Below are 21,363 nucleotides of genomic sequence, written 5' to 3'. Positions count from 1 at the left end.
AGCCTGTAATTTCAGACTAAAGTCGTCTTAGTTGAAAATTGTATTTATTTTCCATCCTTACGGTATGAACCAAACAGCTGAAGACTTGATTTCTCTATCAGTGCAGCTGTCTATACCACAGTCATGAAAACAACTATTTTCAAAGAAGGTGTTTGCGTGGATTTTTTTTTTTTGGTAAACGACAGAACCATAGGAATAACTATATTATTTCAGGCTTGCATAATTAAATAGCATATATACTGGTAGTAAGACCTGACAAAGCTGGGCCCTGTGTCAAGTGGAAACCTGTCATAGAAGGACAACTCATTGGATGTCTATGAGGTCACCTCCCCGCAACTCGCTGCCATCCAGTTGAACAGGAAAGGGTCGGACTGCCTCTGTGGGTTTCTGCGACTAATGCTTTATGGGAATAGAGGGCCTCATCTTTCTCTCAGTTTTTGAGGAAGAATCATTAACAGAGAGCAATGGAAAAGGAGTAAGCAGCCTGTCAGAGGTAGAAAACTTTCCAGACCTGGAAAAACAGGGCAACTTTGTTCCAGCTCTCACAGGTTTCACTGTGTAACTCTTTGTGGTGGTGTTAGGGGCCATCGATTCAGTTCCGACTGATGGTGACCTTATGCACAACAAGGAAACACTGCCCAGTCCTCAGAACTGTTCATATGCTTAAGCCGATTGGTGTCGCCACGGTGTCAGTCCATCTCCTTGAGGGCCTTGTGTTTTACTGCCATTCTACCAAACATGGATGTCCTTCTCCAGGGACTGGTCTCTTGACATGTCCAAAGTATGTCAGATGAAGTCTTGTCATCCTTGCCTCTAAGGAGTACTCTTGCTGTACTTCTTGCAAGACAGATTATTTGTTCTTCTAGCAGTCCATTGGTATTTTCAGTGCTCTTCTCCAGCACCACAATTAATTAATTCTTCCGTCTTCTTCATTCGGTATCTAACTTTCACATGCAAATATGAGGTGATTGAAAATACCATGGCTTGGGGCAGGTGTACCTTAGTCCTTAAAGTAACATTCTTGCTTTTCAATACTAAAGAGGTATTTTGCAACGGATTTATTTAATACAACATGTATTTTGATCTCTTCTTTTTAAAAAATACTTTTATTGAGGGCTCTTACATCTCTTATCACAATCCTTACATTCACCCAGTGTGTCCAGCACATTTGCACATATGCTGCCATCATCATTTTCAAAGCATTCTCTTCCCACTTGAGTCCCTGATATCATCTTCTCATTTCTTCCCCTCCCTCCCCTGCCCACCCTCCCCTACGAACCCTTGATAAGTTATAGATTATATTTTCATTCTTTTGATTTCTTGACTGCTGCTTCTATGAGCGTTGATAGTGGATCCAAGCAAGATGAAATCCTTGACAACTTCAACCTTTTCTCCTTTTATCTTGATGTTGCCTAGTAGTGCACTTGTGAAGATTTTGGTTTTCTTCACATTGAGTTGTCATCCACACTGAAGGCTGCAGTCCTTGATCTTCATCAGCAAGTGCTTCAAGTCCTCCTCACTTTCAACAAGCAAGGTGGTGCCATCTGCATATCTCAGGTTGTTAATAATCCTTTCTCCAGTCTGTATCAGTGGGGTGTTGCCAGGCTGTGAAATCCTGGCCACCATGCCAAGAATCTTCTGATCCTTGTGCCTCATTCTTCCTCATATATTCAGCTTCAGTGATGATGATTTGCTCAATATACAGATTGAATAAGTATGGTGAGAAGAAACAACCCTGTCACACACCTTTCCTGACTTTAAACCATGTAATGCTCCTTATTTTATGTACCATTAAACCATGTCAGGGAGAGTTTGGACTTTATATAGGGTAGGGGCCGGTGAAGCTTCAAAATGTTCATGGTATATTTCATTATCTTAACATTCCATTTTCCAAGAGTTTTTTGAAGTTCCCTTGTATAACAAGATTTGGGATAAGATTAATTTTCAATATAAACTAACTTACAATATAATTTGCTTATTTCAAGTCAAAATATTTTGGGAGGTCTTCGTGACATCTTTAACAGTGTATGCTTTTTTTACACTGAGACATCCATATTTAGTAGTGAAGGAGAAGATTCCAGTGGTGCATTTTTATATTTGGATGATATGATGATATGAATATTAAAAAGATGAATATACATTTGTGGATCTAGGTAAATGTATGGACCACTTGGGTTCTTGGTTATCTTGTTGGTGTATGTCAGTGCCCAGTGCTCACTCCCTTTGGCATAAATTAAGTGGCATATGCCTAGAAATAAAGAGTTTAAAATGTTCTGGTCAGAATTCTCGTGGTTGCCAGGATGACCCGGCTGAGTGGTACGCCATAGGTGGCTGAATCATGAACAGACTCATTGGATTTCCACTACTCAGTGCTCATATTCATTGTATACGTGGGGCCGCTTGCTGTTCAGATTTAAAAAGGAAGTATAAGTACTTATTTTGAAAAAGAATAGACATCCTTAGTGTCCCCCTCTGCCCCAAACTCTCTAGAACACCTTCATAAACCCTAAATTATCTCAGGTGCCCTTCTGTGCATTCTAATGCCTCTTTCAATTTTTGAGATCCATTTAAGTCACTCATTTCCTGTACCAAGTCTCAGTTACGTGTCTCTCTGCATGCTCAGCCATATCAGCACATGGCACTTGTGTGAGCACAAATGCCATCCTGTTTTGACTGCCTGTTCGTCTTTTCATCCTACCTGGCTAGATGCTCCTTGGAGGAAAGTGTGTCTTTATGCATTGTATTTTGAATCTGTAATCCATAAGTTTGTGCCTGGCACATCATGGATGTTTTATAAAATGTCTTTAGTTTTAGTAAATAATGTTATGGTGACATGTTTATAGTAGCTATGAATTAAACTAACTTAAATCATTGGATTTGGCTAAAATAACAAGAAATACATTGGATACGTATTATAAATTAGCCAATCGTACTCTATAAAAATGATAAAATTCACTGTTCTGGTAGACAGAATGCTAGGTCCTCACATGAGATTTTAGAGATGATTCCGAGGCACTCAGGTGAAGGAATGTGATGTGGCGAAAGACAGAATCCATAAATTCCCACTGCTCTGCATGCTGTGACTTGGTTGGTCTCTGTCATCTAGACCAGGTGCTGTCCCTCCCTTCAGTATGTTGTTTCGTTTTGTTTGCTCTGTTTCACAAGAGACATGGATGGAGAAGAAGGGTAGTTACAGGAGTGAAAGGTCTGGAAAGGCTTATTCGTGGAGGGACCACTGCAGGCTCTAAGGGTCATTTGCTTAGAAACGGCACATGCTTCCTCTGGCTACACTGTTGGAAGAAGTAAGGTCACACAGCACAGGGATGTAGATTTGGCTTGGTCTTAGAGTTTCCCAGTTTTCTCAAAATAGCATGGCGTTTTCAAAATGGAGGCCTTGTTCAAATAGTTTTACTCATAAGACTGTGCGTATTTTATATTTCACATTTTCAGAAGGAACATTTTAATACATTTGCAGTTTAACAACAGTAACTTTGCGTAGTGGGTAGTAGTCTTGTTACTGTTTTCCAAATGATAGTAAGACCTTTTGCTTTATTTGTGATCCTCCTTAGCATGTCTTTGGTAGAACCAGGAGGTAATACTAAGTCTTCTGACTCAAGATCTTACGCTGTTACCATTTTAACAGGCAGATGACTATGTCTCATGAATGTCACTCAGGAAATACCGATGCATGGGAGGAAGTTAGACTGTTTGCTTGGCAAATTGTCCTCTGAAAATCTCTGCGTTTTCAAAGATTGAAAATCGCTTTGCCCAACTAATTTCTCAACTCCTGTCTATCTGTAAACTTGGCTTCTGTTTCGTGTTATCTGAGTGGTTCATTGAAAACCCAAAACAACAGCAACAAAGCCATATTGTTGAGAATAAGGAGGTCGGAGCAGACCCCAAACCCATCTGTAGACAATGGGACAGACGTCCCCTCATAGGGTGGGAAGGAAGGGAAGAGTCAACGAGGGCGCAGTATTGTACCGATGAAACACAATGTTCTTCTGGTTCCTTGAGGCTTCCTCCTCCCCACTGTCATGACCTCGGGCCTGCCTTTCATTGCCGTCTCGACCAGAGCATGTGCATAGATACAGATAAGAGATAAGAGCTCATAACACACGGAATCTAGGAACAGGAATTGGGAGTATAGAGACCAGGAGGGTCGCGGGAAGATGGGAGCAGAGGGGAGGAAGGGGGAACAGATCACAATGATTGACACATAACCATACACAACCCCCCTCCAGAGGGATGAATAACAGAAATCGCAGGGAAAGGGAGACAGTGGTTGGTGTAAGATATGAAAATAATAATTTATAATTCATCAAGGGGTCATGAGGGGGCGGGAAAATGGGAAAGAGGAACTGATACCAAGGCTCAATAGAAAGTAAATGTTTAGAAAATAATGATGGCAACATATATACAAATATGCTTGATATAATTGATGTGTGAAATGTTATAAGAGCTGTAAATATTCCCAATAAAATGATCATTTAATAATAAAAAAGAACAAAAATATCATATTTAAGAGCACGGGAATGGAAAATTAAAAAGCAAACCAAAAACCCTTCTGCTCCCTTATGTTTTCCTGTTGGGGCAGTCCCAAACTTGCTTCTTACTCAATGATGCCTTCTTCTGCTTCCTCAGGGCGCCAGAAGTCATCTCAAGCCATTTCCCTGGACTGCTAGACTTTTCTTGACTTCCTCTCTGAACTGCCCATCTTCCAGTTTAATGTACCTCCCGAGGACACTAAAACCCGACTTGCTCTTATTGTGACACTGATGACTATATTGTTATTTCTTCTTCTTTAATTCCCTTGTTGCCATTTGCCAAATGATACCCTGACGGTGCAGCTCCCTGCCTTCATGAGCAGCAGCTCATTAGCAATCTAATTGACTACACTCACTGGATCTCTGCTGCTGCCATTCCACACTTCTGATCAATTCTCCTCACACATCACGGCTTCTCAGGTCTAAAATCAACACCAAGCTTGTTGTTGAACCAGTTCCAACTCTTAGTGATGCTATAGGACAGGCTAGAACTGTTTTTGTGGGCTTCTGAGACTGTAACTCTATGGGAATAGAGAGTCTCATCTTCCTCCCAAAGGACAGCTTGTGATTTCCAAAGTGCTGACCTTGTAGGTAGCGGCCCAGTGAGTGACCCACCGGGCCACCGGGGCTTCCCTCTCCCGTGTTCCTGGCTTGAATCTGTCACTTGTGTGTGGACACGGAAGTCTGCTTCCCAGTTTCTTTAATCCGCCAGTTCTTTCCTGTTAGCTCAATCTACCATACTCCTGCTAGTAGAGCTAACTGCAACAAAGCAGGACTATTAAAAAAATTTTATTAAAAGATCATTTTACTGGGGGCTCTTATAACTGATCCATACGTCAATTGTATCAAGCATATTTGCAGATATGTTGCCATCTATTTTCTAAACATTTGGTATCAACTCTTTTTTTCCCTCCCCGCCCCTCGCGTGACCCCTTGATAAATTATAAATGACTATTTTCATACCTTTACACCGACTGCTGTGTCCCTTCCCCCATGGTTAGAACTCCATTCTTAACTGCGATGTTCCCCCCTTTCTCCAACTCCCTGGTATATATTTTTTAACAATTTATTGTGGCTCATACAACTCTTATCACAGTCCATACATATACATACATCAATTGTATAAAGCGCATCTGTACAGTCTTTGCCCTAATCATTTTTTTTCTCCTCTTTTCTTTTTTTACATTTTATTAGGGACTCATACAACTCTTATCCCAATCCATACTCCCTGGTATTTTAGCTCGTGATTCACAAATTGTGTTCCTCGGAGTAGTTTAGTTCTGTAGAGCCCCTTTGATCGCCCCAGAAAGACTGAAGCCACTCGTCATCCTGCCGGAATGAATCACTAAGGATCAGTGTTTGTCTTTCCTCCCTCTCTGTGTTCTTTCAGTTAAACTCAGCTGTTAGCCCATCACTCTCTACGATCCACCTTAGAATTTGCTTTCTAGCTGCCTGATCCCATGCTGCTTCCACACTGACCTGTGTACACTTGTCCTTTGCACCGTCAGAATCACTTTCCTCTGTTCGCAGTGTGCTGCTCGCAGCTGACGGCAACCCTTTCTCTGCCGTGACTGCTAGTCATCTTTAAAGTCAGCAGAAGCCCCCTGAGGACCGTCGTGACATGCTTTATTTCTAACCTTTATTCCCTAACCTCGCTACAGTGCTTTCCCTTGTAAACCATGAAAACAACTAGAAAACACTTGCCAGTAAGTTAATTCCCACACACGAAGACCCCATGTGTGTGAGAACAGTGCTCCCTGGGACTTTCAGTGGTTGAATAATTGGAAGTAGATCTCCAGGCCTTTCTACCGAGGCACCTATGGATGGATGCCAACCTTTTATTGAACAGCCAGGTACTTGGTAGGAGCTCAGGAAATGGCTAACAAATCTCATTTTATTTACACTCAAGTCGTAATGACTAGAACTTTCCACTTACCTTGCTGTATTCATTCCCTCTACTCCTGCCTCGATCTAAGAGAGCAGTTGTCTTACAATGCCATTCTTCTCTTAGAAGGTCTCCCTCAGTCTTTAATAATTCCCCGTTGTTTAGCGTAAAGTCTATTTCCTTAGCTTGGCAATTAGTCAAGATCCACACATCTATCTTCCTTTGCATCCTGTTTCTCACTATTACCTGAATTTAAAAATGTTGTTCTAGTCAGACCGGTCTATTAACCGTTCCTGAAATTTAAATCTCCATTCTTTGGCTCTTGATTTTTTTCCTGCTCTGGAATGCCAGTGATACTCTTCCTTTAATAGTTTGTATAAGGGAAACCGAGCTGATTCCAGGAACCCAAGTGGAAGGTGAATTATGAGAGTGACGAGTGCAACGAATGTATAAGGGTGCTTTGCTCATTTGATGTATGCACAGATTGTGATAAGAGCCTTATGAGCCCCAATAAAAAGATTAAAAAAAAAAAGAAAGAAAATGATTAGGGCAAAGAATGTACGGATGTGCTTTATACAATTGATGTATGTATATGTATATGTATGGATTGTGATAAGAGTTGTATGAGTCCCTAATAAAATGTAAAAAAAATAGTTTGTATAAATTAATATCTGCCCTTCAAGATGTATTCTGAATATGATCTTTGAACTTCCAGTAAATAAATGTATGCGCTTTGGTACTTTGTTGCTTCCTCATCTCTGCCCCAAACTGTATGCTTGTTTTAAGACATTACTTTTTTTTGTTTAATTTATTTTGTTGTTGTTGAAAATATACACAGTAAAGTGTACACCAAGTTAATAGTTTCTACATGTGTAATTCAGTGGCTTTGATTACATTCCTTGAGTTAACATTGTCACCTTCCTTTGTGGTGTTCTTCCCTATGACCATAAATTCACTACCTATTACAATTCCTATCCAATCTACCAAGTTAATGTTTGGGGATTTTAAGAGTCATTTTATTGGGGGCTCTTATAACTCTTATCACAATCGATACATACATCCATTGTATCAAGCACATTTGTACATTTGTTGCCTTCATCATTCCAAAAACATTTGCTTTCCACTTGAATCCCTGGTATCAGCTCCTCATTTTCCCCCTCCCTCTTCCTTCATGAACCCTTGATAATTTAGAAATTATTATTATTTTGTCATATCTTACACTGTCCGATGTCTCCCTTCACCCACTTGTCTGTTGTCCGCCCTCCAGGGAGGAGGTTATATGTAGATCCTTGTCATCAGTTCCCCCTTTCTCCATTTCGGCTCCGCCCTCCCGATATCGCCACTCTCACCACTGGTCCTGAGGGGTTCATCTGTCCTGGATTCCCTGTGTTCCCAGTTCCTATCTGTACCAGTGTACATCCTCTGGTCTAGCGGGATTTGTTAGGTAGAATTGGGATCATGATAGTAGGGGGGAGGGAGCATTTAGGAACTAGAGAAAAGTTGTATGTTTCACCATTTCTACACTGCACCCTGACTGGCTTGTCTCCTCCCCGAGACCTTTCTGTAAGGGGGTGTCCAGTTGCCTACACATGGGCTTTGTGTCCCCAATCTGCACTCCCCCTCATTCACAGTGAAATGATTTTTTGTTCTTTGATGCCTGATACCTGATCCCTAAGACATTTTGTGATCATACAGGCTGGTGTGCTTCTTCCATTTGGGCTTTGTTGCTTCTGAGCTAGATGACCATTTGATTACCTTCAAGCCTTTAAGACCCCAGCTTTCTTTACCACCGTTTGCTTATGCATTCAGTGGTCTTGTCGGGAAGGTGAACATCATGAAATGCCAGGTTAATAGAACAGAGTATTCTTGCATTGAGGGAGTACTTGAGTGGAGGCCCAATGTCCATCTGCTACCTTAATACTAAACCTATAAATATATGCACATAGATCTATTTCCCCAGCATCATATATAAATATATTTACATATGTACATGCTTGTATTTAGACCTCTATAAATGCCCTTTGCCTCTTAGTTCTTTACCTTTTACTTTACTCTTGTCCCACTATCATGCTCATCCTTTATTTGAATTTCAGTAATTTCTCTCGGTTACATTGCCCTTGATCAATCCCTACCAGGCCTCTTACACCCTCTTTGCCACTGATTTTGGATCACTTTTTGTTCCCTTTACCCTGGGTTGGTTAATACACTTCCTTTCCCCCATCTCCCCTTTTTCCAGGTCCCCCTGGAGGCATCAGTCCTGTTGTTTTCTCCTCCAGATTGTTTTTCCAGCCTATCTTATCTAGATAGACCTGTAAAGATAATAATAAGCACACACAATAAAAACAAGACAGCAAAACATCAGCAAAAGAAAACAAAACTATGACAACAACAAAAAAAAGATGACAAAAAAAGAAAAGCCTGTAAATAGTTCAAGGTCTGTTTGTTGACCTTTAGGAGTATTCTCCAGTCGAGTCTGATAGGGTGCCACACTCTGACCCCCAAATCTATTTTTGGTACACCCTCAGGACTTCCTTGCTCTGCTCCCCTTGTCAAGTTCTTTTTTTTAGAACAATATTTAATTTTTTTAATTAATCAATTTGGGTGGAGCTCTTACAGATACTATAACAATCCATAATTCAGTTAGATCAAGCATAATTGTACAATTGCTGTATCACCATCAGTTGAAAATTATTTTTTATCTTCTTGAACTCTGGTATCAGCTCCCCTTTATCCCCTCATTTCCCCACCCTACCCCACAGGAACCCTTATTATGTATCATTTGTCGTATTTTACACTTTCTAATGTATCTGTTCACATGCAATTCTGTTATTCATTACCCTCAAATGGGATTATACAGTCATCATTGCTGTCAGCTCCCTCTTCCCATTCCCCCTTCCCACTCTTCCCATACCCTCAGGGAATCATTACTCCCATTACTGTTGTGAAGGGTTATCTATCTTGACTTTGATACATCAAATGCTCTGAATGATACAAATGAACATACACAGGTCTAACAAGATAATGAGGTAAAACAAAGACCATAACAGTAAGGGGAGGAACTATTGAAGAATTAGAGGCTAGTCCTGTGTTTCATCAGTGCTATACTGCTTCCTACATATATCATCCCTTCCACGTGACCTTGTGAGGGACTGTCCAATTTTCTTGCAGGTAGCTTTTGAGCTTCAACTTTGCCTGTGCACCTTCTTGTCAATCTGATTGCATGTTTTTGAACTTCTGATGTGTATCTTCATCAACACCTCATGATCACACAGGCAGGTGTGCTTCTTCCTTATTGGCTTTGTTGCTTCCCTGCTAGATGACCTCTTGTTTAACTTCATAGCTGGCCACCATTAGCTTTCTTCACCACATTTGCTTATGCAACAATTTTGCCTTCAGCAATCGTGTCAGGAAGGTAGCATCCAGTGCCACATTATTAGAACAAAGGGTTCTTGTACTGAGTTCAGATTTAAGTAGAGGCCCAAAGTCCATCTTCATCCTGGTTGTACATATACAAATATGCCTATCTTTACATATTTACAGATATACATATCTATATTTATACCTATGTATTTCATATTCCTAAAGAAATCAGCTGTAATTTTAAAATTAGGGCAGCAGTCAAACATGGTTTACTTTGCCACCAATTCTCTACTTACATCTGAAGAGGGTTTTCCCCCCTTCATATTACACACCAGTGAGGGAGGGGGTGGGCTTTAAAAAGATCATAGAAAAATGGGATTGAATGATAATAGAATTTTCCCATGAACTTTGGAGAGTTCTCATATAAAGAGTTTGAGCTAAGACATAATTTTTAAAACTACATCCTAAGATAATTAAAGATGTTTCATTGAAAAAGTAAGTGTTCTTCCAGGTAAATTTTAAAGTCAAATAGTTAAAAGCAAACTAAACAGCTTACTTGAAGTTACAAGTTTTCAGAGCTTTTGCTATGTGTTTATACGTAGCACACCCTTAATAGAAAATGTAGGTTGGAACAATCCCCCAATTTATTACTACTCTTTCCCAAGCGTGCTTCTTCACTTTAACATCTTTTGCAGACACATGGGTTACATTTTGGTAAATTAATTATATCTTCTCAAGCTATAAGAGTTGATGCTCGGGGAGGGAGGGGGAGAGGGGGAAAAAAAGGGAAACCGAGCTGATTCCAGGAACCCAAGTGGAAGGTGAATTATGAGAATGACGAGGGCAACGAATGTATAAGGGCGCTTTGCTCAATTGATGTATGTACGGATTGTGATAAGAGCTGTATGAACCCCAATAAAAAGACTTATTAATTAAAAAAAAGTTTAAAAAAAAGAGTTGACGCTTTCAATTTTTTTCAGAGAAGAGATAATTCCGTTTTGAAAAATGGTAATATGTACGTGTCAGCTCTTAAAAGTAGATGGGGAAACACAACGCAGTCGAGGAGACATGTATGTTGCTACCTTGAAGAGCGGGCAAAGAAGCCTGGGGAGAAAGTGACGTGTCCGGGCTGAGGAAACAGTGTGGAGAGGCACTGAGGCAGCGTGTGCCTGGTTTTGTTTTGTTTTTTTGAGAATTGACAGGAAGTTCACTGTGCCTACAGGAAGGGATGCCAAATCTTTTTTGACTGATTAAGTTGTTTGAAAGATCTTATACATTGTTACTCTCCTTGGTATTCCCTGTGAAAGACCTTGAACTTGGAATTTGCAATTTGGAATTGTAATTATGAAGTAATCCAGGAGAGAGATACTTAACCTAATGAGGGGCTTCAAACCGTTTGTGAGAAAATTCCACATCTTTTCATTCCCTTTTTATCATAAACACTTTGAAGCCCCTTTTATACCGAGTATGAGAGTTGATAACCTATTTTGATTCTTTTGCTCTGGGGTTTGTAATTGTAACTTATTATTTTTAAAATACAGGTAACTGAGCAGGATGGATTTCTCCAAGCTACCCAAAATACTCGACGAAGATAAAGAAAGCACATTTGGCTATGTCCATGGGGTCTCAGGACCTGGTAAGTGATAACCCATTAACCGCCACAGTAAGGACTCCAGCTCCAACTAGTGGTCTTCATGTCTTTTCAGGATGCGTTAGGCAGAAATACCCAGTCCCGGTTCAGCATTTTATCATTATCATTCTTTAAAAAGAGCCCTTAGCTTCCCTAAAACTGAGGCTCTGTGGCCATCACAAGGTAGCATCTAGCACTGGTGTCTACATTCAGTAATTATTCAACTACTAGTTGGTGATATCCTGCCTTACGTAGGTGCCTAAATGCATACCTAATACTTTCTCGTGCTTATCAATTCTTTTTGTGTTAAATTTGAGGTGAAATGCTATAAATTTTATAAATTCTATAGCTTTTGGTACCCAATACTTTGCATTGGTAGACATACAGTAAATCTCTCTTAATTTCGTTTAAACTTAGACATTGTCTCTAGAGTACTTCTCAGCACTATTTAAATCCTTCTGAGTGGTCATTTCAAGTATCACCTGGGGAAAGATTTCTAATTACTTGAGACTGAAAATGAAAATAGTTTTCAGCTTAATGTCTATCCTGCCGCAACCTGATGCATGATTGCTTTTTAAGTAATAAATCTTGTTCTAGTGCTCATTTTGTACTCCCCCTCCCCTACCAAAAGAAGTGTTTTCCCAGCTATAATCCTTGATTATTGCTTTATAATCCTTGTTGTTAGGTGCCATGTCATGAGATTCACTTTTTCCTAATGCCTTTTTGATAAGCTTCACGCAATAAACTTTTCTTTATTGTAGGTTCATTGGAGGTGGTGACTGTCTTTTGTGTTTGTGGAAATGTCAGTGGCTGTGCCTCCCGTTTTCCTAAATAATGACAGTCTCTTTTAATTTTTCCTCAGTGCTCACTTTCCGTTTCTTTGGTCCTGAGCAGGTGTTGGCAAACTTTTTCTATGAAAGACCAGATGCTAAGTAATTTAGACATGCATACCATATGGTCTCAGTCATGATTAGGCAACTCTGCCTTTAGAGTGTGAAATGTCTATTGCAGCCGTAGACCATATGTAAGTGAGAGAGTGGGGTTGTATTCCTGTAAAACTTTATTTACCAAAAAAAAAACCCAACCAAACCCCAAAGTAGCTGGATTTGGCCTCTGGGTGGTAGTTTGTCATTTGCTGGTTCTGAAACACTTGTGCTACTCTTGTCTCAGATTGCTGTGGCTTTACTCACGAGCATCCTCCAGACACACACACACACACAAACACACACACACACACACGACATGCAGTTAGAGCACAGGCTTTCCCTTGATTTCACGAGGAGCGGCAGCAGTGCTGCAGTGTCTGAGAAAGACGGCTTCAATGGACTGGTCAAAGAAAAAAATTGAGATTCTGATCTAAGCGCCCACTGATTTTGCATTTAATTTCATTATTGTGGTTAACTCAGACTTAGAAAATGACCATGGATCTGTAAAGGACAATAAAAGCAGTTTGGACCAATAACTATAGAGTGTTACAGTCATCATGACAAATGGCGGGAACATTCTAGATTTTATTTCTAGTCTGTTCGTTATACATATGTAAATGAAACATTGATAAATGTAGCCATTGACTTTTTAAAGTTTCAAGTCTAAAAGCAGACAAAAACAAAAAGTAAGTTTCTAAAGGAAGATTTTACTATGCATGTTGATTCTAAAGTGAAGCCAGATAAGTAATCTTTATAATCTATAATTAATATTTGATTTAATTGAAAACTACCAAAGTACTTAAAAAAACCACTTTTATTGAGACATAGTCAAAATATCATACAAGCCAAAGTACTTTTAAAATTAAAGTTTTTTCTGCCATTTTACTTACATTGGTAAGTTCATTTTTTAAATCAATAGACTAAAGCAGTGGTTCTGAACCTTCCTAATGCCATGACCCTTTAATACAGTTCCTCAAAAAGAAAAAAATTAGTTCCTCATTTTGTGGTGACCCCAACCATAAAAATTATTTTTGTTGCTAAATTAAAGCATGGTGATTACTTACAAAAACAATATATAATTTTATATTGTGAAATATTTATTTCTAATTACAAATGAGTGAAATTTTGTTTTGAAGCATGGTATAGCATGGGTAACAGTCTTTTTGCCGGATACTTGTGTGTTGGTGTGTCTGCATGTGGGTGGACCCTCCTGGAGACAGATGAAGGATTGGTGTCTGGTTCATCAGACCATGGGAAGTAAGGTGTTTTCCGATGATTTTAGGTAACCCCTATTACAGGGTCATTCGACCCCAAAGGATTCACGGCCCACAGGTTGAGAACCGTTCCTTTAAAGTCAATAAACAGCATAATATCTGTATTTAAATTATATGCTGCGTTAGTGTAATCCAAATTAGTTTTACTGTGGAATTTAGAATAGCAAACTAAAGTTTTATATGTACGTGTCCTTAAGAGACCAAGAAATTAGTGCAATATTACTTGTCTACTGGTACACATTAAAGCAACCTAAGAATTAAGTATATTTTGGGGAAACACCAAGGAGTAAAATGAGAGTGTTTCTAGGAAACATTCTATCTTTTAATTCCATTTTCCATTCACTTTTTGAAGCCTCCTCATTTAGAATTTTCCCTTAATATTTTCTCAGTTACTCAAGCATGGGTACCTCTTTGTACAATAAAGCAATCAAAATGATTTGTTCAGGGCTTATGTTTTTGCCCTCTAAAGCACAGCGCAGGTAATAAGAGATCGAGAGTAAGAAATAGTATTTTGAGGGAAGTAATTATCCAGCTCAACTCAAAAGTGTCTACACTTTATAAATAAACATGTTAAGTCCTAGTAGATAACAATGAGAAATCAACATAAAATAGTTTCCTTTCATAAAATGGAGGAAGTGTTACTATATATACTCAAGCCGACCTGAATATCAGCCGAGGCACCTAATTTTACCGCAAAAACTGCATTAACAATGTGCTGAAAAACTCAGCCTAAACTTGAGTATATATGCTAAGTTACTCTCCTTAAGGGAACTACTGCTTTTCAGGGGATTTCTAAGAAGCTTCTACCCACTTGTAACATAACTCCCTTGAACTCAGTGACAAAGAATAAGAATGTTCCACTTTTTGCTGTTTTTGATCTCTTTTTCTATGCCTTTATAACTATGAATCTCAACAAACAGTGTCGGAGAAGATAAAGAATCATGAGGAAACACTTTTCCTTTGTACGACTCAGAAAGATCTTTAGGACAGACACTCTCTACACAAGAACTTTTAGGGGGACCCAGAAGAACCCCCTCAGTAGACTTTAGGGAAGAGGATCCTTCTGGAATGTCTGGTAACCACTCCTGGGGCCGGTGGATAATTCCTGACTGTTTAAGAGATTTAAGGAATGGCATCTTTTTTTGTTGTTTAGGAAAGAGGATTTCAAAATTTTGTTACTTCTTGTGTTCATGTTTCATAATTGTTCCTCTGTGGTGAGTACAAAACAATATTAATGGAATCAGTAAGTCTTTGTGGTTCTAAAATGTAAGTTAGGATAGTTCTTGTTTGAACATTAGCTATTACATAACAATGAGAGAGCACACTAACTGGTTGCTTAGACCACCTAAAATATAGTTCTAACTCAGACCTAGAAAGTTGTATAAGGAGCCCTACTTGCTCTGTGGGCTAACCAGTAGGCTGCTAGCCACAAGGTAAGCAGTTCAAACCCACCAGTTGTTTTATGGGAGAAAAATGAAGCTGTGTGTTTCCATGAAGATTTATAGTCTTAGAAACTATATAGGGTTGCTCTGAGTTGAAATTGAATCAATAGCAGTGGATTTTGGATTTAATCAACTGTGTCACAAAGTTCAATATTAAAAACAGATTTATGCCTAGATATAATAAAAAATATGACAAACTTTGCTTCCTTTCAGAAAAGTAATTTTGTATTTGAAGTAATTTTATACTTCAGGAGAGCTGGTGACAGCACAGCAAACTGAAAGTTGTGTGGCACTCTATCACTATTTTTTAAAAACATTTTATAAGGGGCGCATACAACTCTTATCACAATCCATACATATACATACATCAATTGTATAAAGCACATCCTTTGCCCTCATCATTTTCAAAGCATTTGCTCTCCTCTTAAGCCCTTTGCATCAGGTCCTTTTTTTCCCCTCCTTCCCCGCCACCCCCTCCTTCATGAGCCCTTGATAATTTGTAAATTATTATTCTGTCATATCTTGTCCTGTCCAATGTCTCCTCTCACCCCCTTATTCTGCTGTCCATCCCCAGAGAGGAGGTCACACGTAGATCCTTGTAATCTGTTCCCTTCTGTCACACTATTTGCTAACCCTCTTGCTCTTAGTGTTACGTTGTGGTTGTTTCCCATTGTTCCAAAACCATCATTCCATGTATTGCAGCAACCAGGGATGATCATACAAAGCAAAGCTCACTGTCCTGGCGTTGATGCTGACTCGCAACACCCTGCAGGACAGGGTAGAGCTGCCCTGTGAGTCTGCACTGGAACTCCTCATGGGAGTGCAAAACCCCGACTTAGCCCTCAGAGTGCCCCACGGTTTCAAATTGCTGGTCTTGCAGTGAGCAGCCTGACTCAAGGGGCCACTCTGCCACCAGGGTGCCTGGGATGGTCATAAGGACCCCAGATTCAGTTTACACATGAACTCCAGATGTTTTAAATGAGTTCTCTTACCTATTATTAGAAGATATCATATCTTGCTTAAGAATTTTATTTTTGTGTTACTGTGTTTCATTGAGTTGATTCTGACATACACTAGCCCTATGATCTTTTTTTTTAAAGATTATTTTATTCGGGGCTCTTACAGCTCTTATAACAATCTATACATCAATTTATCAAGCATTTTTATACATATGTTGCCATCATTATTTTATAAACATTTGCTTTCTGTTTGAGCCCTTGGTATCAGTTCCCCTTTTTTCCCCCTCCCTCCCCCCTCCCGCCCTCATGACCCCTTGATAAATGATAAATTGTTATTCCCCCACAGTTTCTGTTGTCCATCCCCCTGGGGAGGGTGGTGGTGATGGTGATGTGTCCATCACTGCCGTTGGTTCTCCCTTCCTCCCGAACCTATCATCTCTGTGGGACCAGGCTGCCAGGCCCTTTTTCTTAATGAGCCACTGCAGCTGATCTGCTAGTTAGCAACCGAGTGCTTCACCACTGTGCCACCTGTCTGTGAAACGAGTCAGGTGTTCGGCTGGGGAGGTCGTCTTTTCTAGTGACTCTCTGAGAGGCGAATTGCTGGGTTGATGACATACTTTAATGATCTGTTACTGCCTCTCGTGGGGGAGCCTTCGATCATCAACGTCCTCTTGTGTTTGTTTTTCAGTGGTAACAGCCTGTGACATGGCAGGTGCCGCCATGTATGAGCTGGTGAGAGTGGGCCACAGCGAGTTGGTTGGCGAGATTATTCGATTGGAAGGGGATATGGCTACCATTCAGGTCTATGAAGAAACTTGTATCCTTCTGATTCCGTTTCCTACCTCTTTCTTTGTCAAATTTTAAGGATTTAACTCAAAGGTAGAAGCAGAATCAACTGATGTTATTATAAGTATGCAATACTGGTATTGAAAAAAATGTGATTTTGCACAATGGTATGGGAGGGAAATGATACAAGAAAGTAATGCTTTCGTTTTTTAAAAATTAGTATTCTTAATTTCAATAGTTCCTAATATTTCAGTAGTTCCCAAGCTTCAGGCAACCTAATTTGAATTTTTCTTCAGAGAAATCCTTACCGTAGAAAAAAACACAAATAGAATATCAACATGGATTGGTCTGGTTACATTGTTTCAATTATGATTCTATTTAAAATAGCAAGTCTGCATAGATCATCAGTGCTCGATGCCTTTACGTTACAACTTTGCTGTTACAACTGTAGTGCTGGGGAATTCTTACTGTGGATTGGACTATCATATTTGGGCATTCAAACTTAGCTTATATTTTTAAATTGCTGTGACCAAAAGATAAAGGCTTAAACCTTATGAAGGGGAATCACTTTAAAAAAATTCTCTTTCACACGTTTATAATTTTTTCTTAGATTGACTCTCAAGGTCAGAATTAATTCTTTAGTTATTTGGCACAGTTTCCCCCCTCCCCCCATATTAAAAACACATAGTGTCAGATAATCGACAGTGACTTTTTGGGTGTGAATTCAAAATAAATTATTTGAAAATTTAAAATAAAACGAGAAGTCTTTGCATTCAGGATTAATCAAACTGGTCCACTCTCCCCTTCCCTCCCCTATTTTATGTGTTACTTATGCTTGTATATGATTTAGAAATTAAAAATAGGAAGTCTGTATGTAATGTACGTAGTAACCACCTTCCCTCTCACCTTTGTCATCTTTCTGCTTGGTGTTATTAAACCCATGCAACTTGTATACAGCCACTTTTATCGATAGGATACCTTGTCTGTCCTTCTAGCTTTTAAAATCACATCTATGAGTAAACACAAATGTTTTACTTTTATTTTTCCTCCCGTTCCATCCCCAAAGAGTTTATTTTATGTACTGTGCTACATCTTACTTTTTCCCTTTAAAAATTTAAATATAGGTGGTGTGTGTGTGTGTGTGTGTGTGTGTGTGTGTGGTCTTTTTATAGTTCATTCAACTTTGCTGTAGGTTTGAAAAAATTAATAATCAAATACTGGAAGTGAAATTCCTTAGAGATCTTTCACAGAAGCTTTTTTTTTCTTTCTTAGATAGTTATATGGGATTCTACCATATATATTTGTCATAGTTTATATAGCAACCCCTTAATGGTATAAACTTAATTGTTTATAGGCTTTTGCAGTTATAAGCAATGTGGTAGCATAACTATCGTATTGATTCACAGAAGTTGAATTCCTGTGTCAGAGATTTGTGTATTTTCAATTTTGATAGATATGGTTAAATTACTCTCAATAGCAGCTATGCTAATTTTACTCCCATCAACAAATGTGAGAGGAAGAGAATTTACAGTGTTGTTGTTGGCGAGTTTTTGTCCTTCCTTTTCTAAAACCTAATGCTTCATGCCTAAGATTTCAAGTGTTTGCCCAGGGGTTGTTGTCCTTTTTTAGGCAACAGATAATCCTCAGTAAGGGAATGGAAACAATAGATCCACCTAAAGAGAAGCTCTGGCTTCCTTTTCATTTCAGCTTTGCCATTTCCAATCAGTGTGACACGGTACCCTGGGGCAGCCACAGTGAACCCATGTAGTGCCCCATGATCTCTATAACTGGTTGATGGAGGAAGAGATACTCCATGACTCGTAACTTGGTGATAAACAGTTTCATGATGGGCGTTAAGCAGATTGCGCTACATTCTCACCAATGATGCCACCTTATCTTTGTGAAGCTGAGTGATAGGGGTTGCTTATCTAAAAGGCAGATCCCATGTGGAAGTCTGTGTGGAACCCGTAGCCCATCCGATTCCAAGGTCTGAACACCGTGTAATGCTCAATGGGCATGCACATCCTATGCATAAGAACTCTAGTGATTTAAGAATGGAATGGAAATCTGTTTTACTTTCAGTTTGTTTATCAGTCTTTTAAATTGCTTATATAGTTGTTCGATATTATCCAGACCTGCTGTTACTAAATGGGCGGTTAGATGCATCTTTTGGCCAAGGGCATTTGAAGACAAACTAGTAAAACCCTAAAGCTACTCAGCCCCTTACGGTAGTTATTTCTTCAAGAAATGGTGGGGCTCCCCTTGTGGTCTGTCTAAACAGTGAGTTTTCCTCAGCCTGTTTTCTCTAGCTGGTGTGTCCGTCGGAGACCCTGTGCTCCGCACCGGTAAGCCGCTCTCAGTAGAGCTTGGTCCTGGCATTATGGGAGCCATTTTTGATGGTATTCAGAGACCTCTGTCGGACATCAGCAATCGGACTCAGAGCATCTACATCCCCAGAGGAGTAAATGTGTCTGCACTTAGCAGAGATATCAAATGGGATTTTACACCTTGCAAAAACTTACGGGTAGGTCTTACGGAGCCAAGACTGTTTAGAGCTTGTAGAAGAATGTGAAATGAACTTTGCAGAAGCACATAAGGGTCATGCAAACAGTATTACTACTTGGGATCTAGTTCATGTTCATTATTTTAATATGTATTTAAGCATATTCAGCGTCTTTGCTATCAGAGGATGGCCACATACAAGTTTTCTTCCTAATTCATTTTGCCTTAATCTCTGTAGACTGCTTTCAAAAAAATACTCAATCCAAAAGTGGCTTCTGAGGGAATCAGGTAGAAAGGTTAGGTCAGAAGGTTATAGTAAATGTTTTATGGGGACTCCAAAGGGTTGTCTTGGTTGATTTTCCTGACACAGGAGCTTATTAAGAAGAAGTGTTAAGAGGAATGAAAACTGCGCTGGTAAGAAAAAAGGAGAGGAAAGTTGCACAGAGGAAATATTTTTTTCTATCACAACAAAGCTCCTGCTCATTGTTTAAAGTTAGCAAAGGTGTCCAACAAGGACTTCCTTGGGAAACCTTACTCCATCCACCCGCCACGCCTGATCTTGCCTCTTCAGACTTTGTTGTTCCCTAAGTTAAAAGAAAAAAATTTTTTTAAATTAAAAGAAATTTAAAAGGAACACAATTTGAGTCGCGGGAGGATGCCCAAACTGTCATTTTGTAGTGGTGTGAATGGAAAAGTGCAGACTTCTTTGGGGGAAGGGTTAGAGAGATGGAAGCAGCAATGTTGGAAGTGCTGATACAGGTTCTGTGATTTTTTTTCGCCATACTTTTGACTTACCTTTAATAGTTTAAGTTTTTATTGAATCAACTAATTGCACTATAACACAAGTGCTTTATTAATAAGTAGGTAAATCAATGAACTTGTTGCAGCAGTAGTGTGTCTAGTTGGTAGATATTTTGCTGACATTAACTTGAACATGAACCAGCACATGCATTTCTTCCCTAGGTTGGGAGTCATATCACTGGTGGAGATATTTATGGAATTGTCAATGAGAACTCTCTCATCAGACACAAAATTATGTTACCCCCACGAAACAGAGGAACAGTAACTTACATTGCGCCTCCTGGAAACTACGATACCTCTGTAAGTACTAATGGAGCTTTTCTGGAATTCAGTGGTCCTATTCTATTGGATATTTGCCCAGTTTTACTGGTATAAGTAGTTATAGAATTGATGGTTAATGTACAGATTTTAACTAACTTCCATGATTATTTTTTCCTTCAAAGTTTTGTTTCAACTTGCACTTGGAAATTAAAAAATGAAATGTATCCTTTCCTTTTTAGGGGAGATATTTAATAGAATATTTTCCTGCCTTCCTAACTTACGAACGCTACATTTATGAGGACTTGACTCTTTAGACATAGGATAGACTTTGGTTTTAATTATTTATAGTCTTGTAATTAGATGTACAATGGAGTGTGCGAATTCTTAGTGTGAGTGAGCCGTGTAAAGCTTACTCTCTTAATTTTATTTATACATTATCTCAAACGCTGTAGACCCATAATAGCCATTGATGTTACAGATACTTTATTGAGAAGGCCTTTATAGCATATAATGTTCCTTCAGCAAATTATGATAAAAGGTAATTATTACAGTATTTCACATGAATAAGTTTGTGCTCTATGACATAAAGATTAAAAAAAAGAGTTATGATTGAAATTCTATCCAGTCAGCTAGATTCACTCCCTCGCTTGGAGAATGACTTCTATTGGAAGGAGCCACCCTGAAATAGACAATACAGATTCCCTTCTCTGCAAAATGAGAGGTGGAACACAATTCTGCTCTGACACCTGGGGTCACCATGGGTCACCATACACAGGATGGCAACCATTCCGAATCCCTGGGGAGTGTGCCTGCCTAATACGCTCAGCACCTAATTGTAAGGTTGGAGGTTCAAATTGACCCAGGGCAACGTGGAAGGGCAGCCTGGCAATCGACATTTAAAAATCAACCATTGAAGCCCCGAGCACAGTTTTACCCTGACACGTAGGAAGTCACCATAAATTGGGATCAGCTCAACAGCAGCTCAGTTTT

At 39.3% G+C, this 21,363-nt stretch overlaps 1 protein-coding gene across 2 annotated transcripts in view; it reads left to right on the top strand.

The window, feature by feature from the left end:
* The window catches only part of ATP6V1A (ATPase H+ transporting V1 subunit A), a 61,295-nt gene that overhangs the window by 17,292 nt on the left and 22,640 nt on the right, over positions 1-21,363 (top strand). For both annotated transcript variants that reach the window (XM_075542514.1, XM_075542512.1), the window contains exons 2-5: positions 11,334-11,428; positions 16,712-16,840; positions 19,119-19,333; positions 20,275-20,412. In XM_075542514.1, coding sequence (XP_075398629.1) covers positions 11,347-11,428; positions 16,712-16,840; positions 19,119-19,333; positions 20,275-20,412 — 564 coding nt within the window. In that variant the 5' untranslated portion in view covers positions 11,334-11,346. The remainder of the gene's footprint in view (positions 1-11,333; positions 11,429-16,711; positions 16,841-19,118; positions 19,334-20,274; positions 20,413-21,363) is intronic.

Source organism: Tenrec ecaudatus, chromosome 2 (genome assembly GCF_050624435.1).
Source record: "Tenrec ecaudatus isolate mTenEca1 chromosome 2, mTenEca1.hap1, whole genome shotgun sequence".
In the NCBI taxonomy this organism is placed as follows: Eukaryota; Metazoa; Chordata; class Mammalia; order Afrosoricida; family Tenrecidae; genus Tenrec; species Tenrec ecaudatus.
Note: the sequence above shows the minus strand (reverse complement) of the source record. Positions and strands in the feature narration are given on the sequence as shown.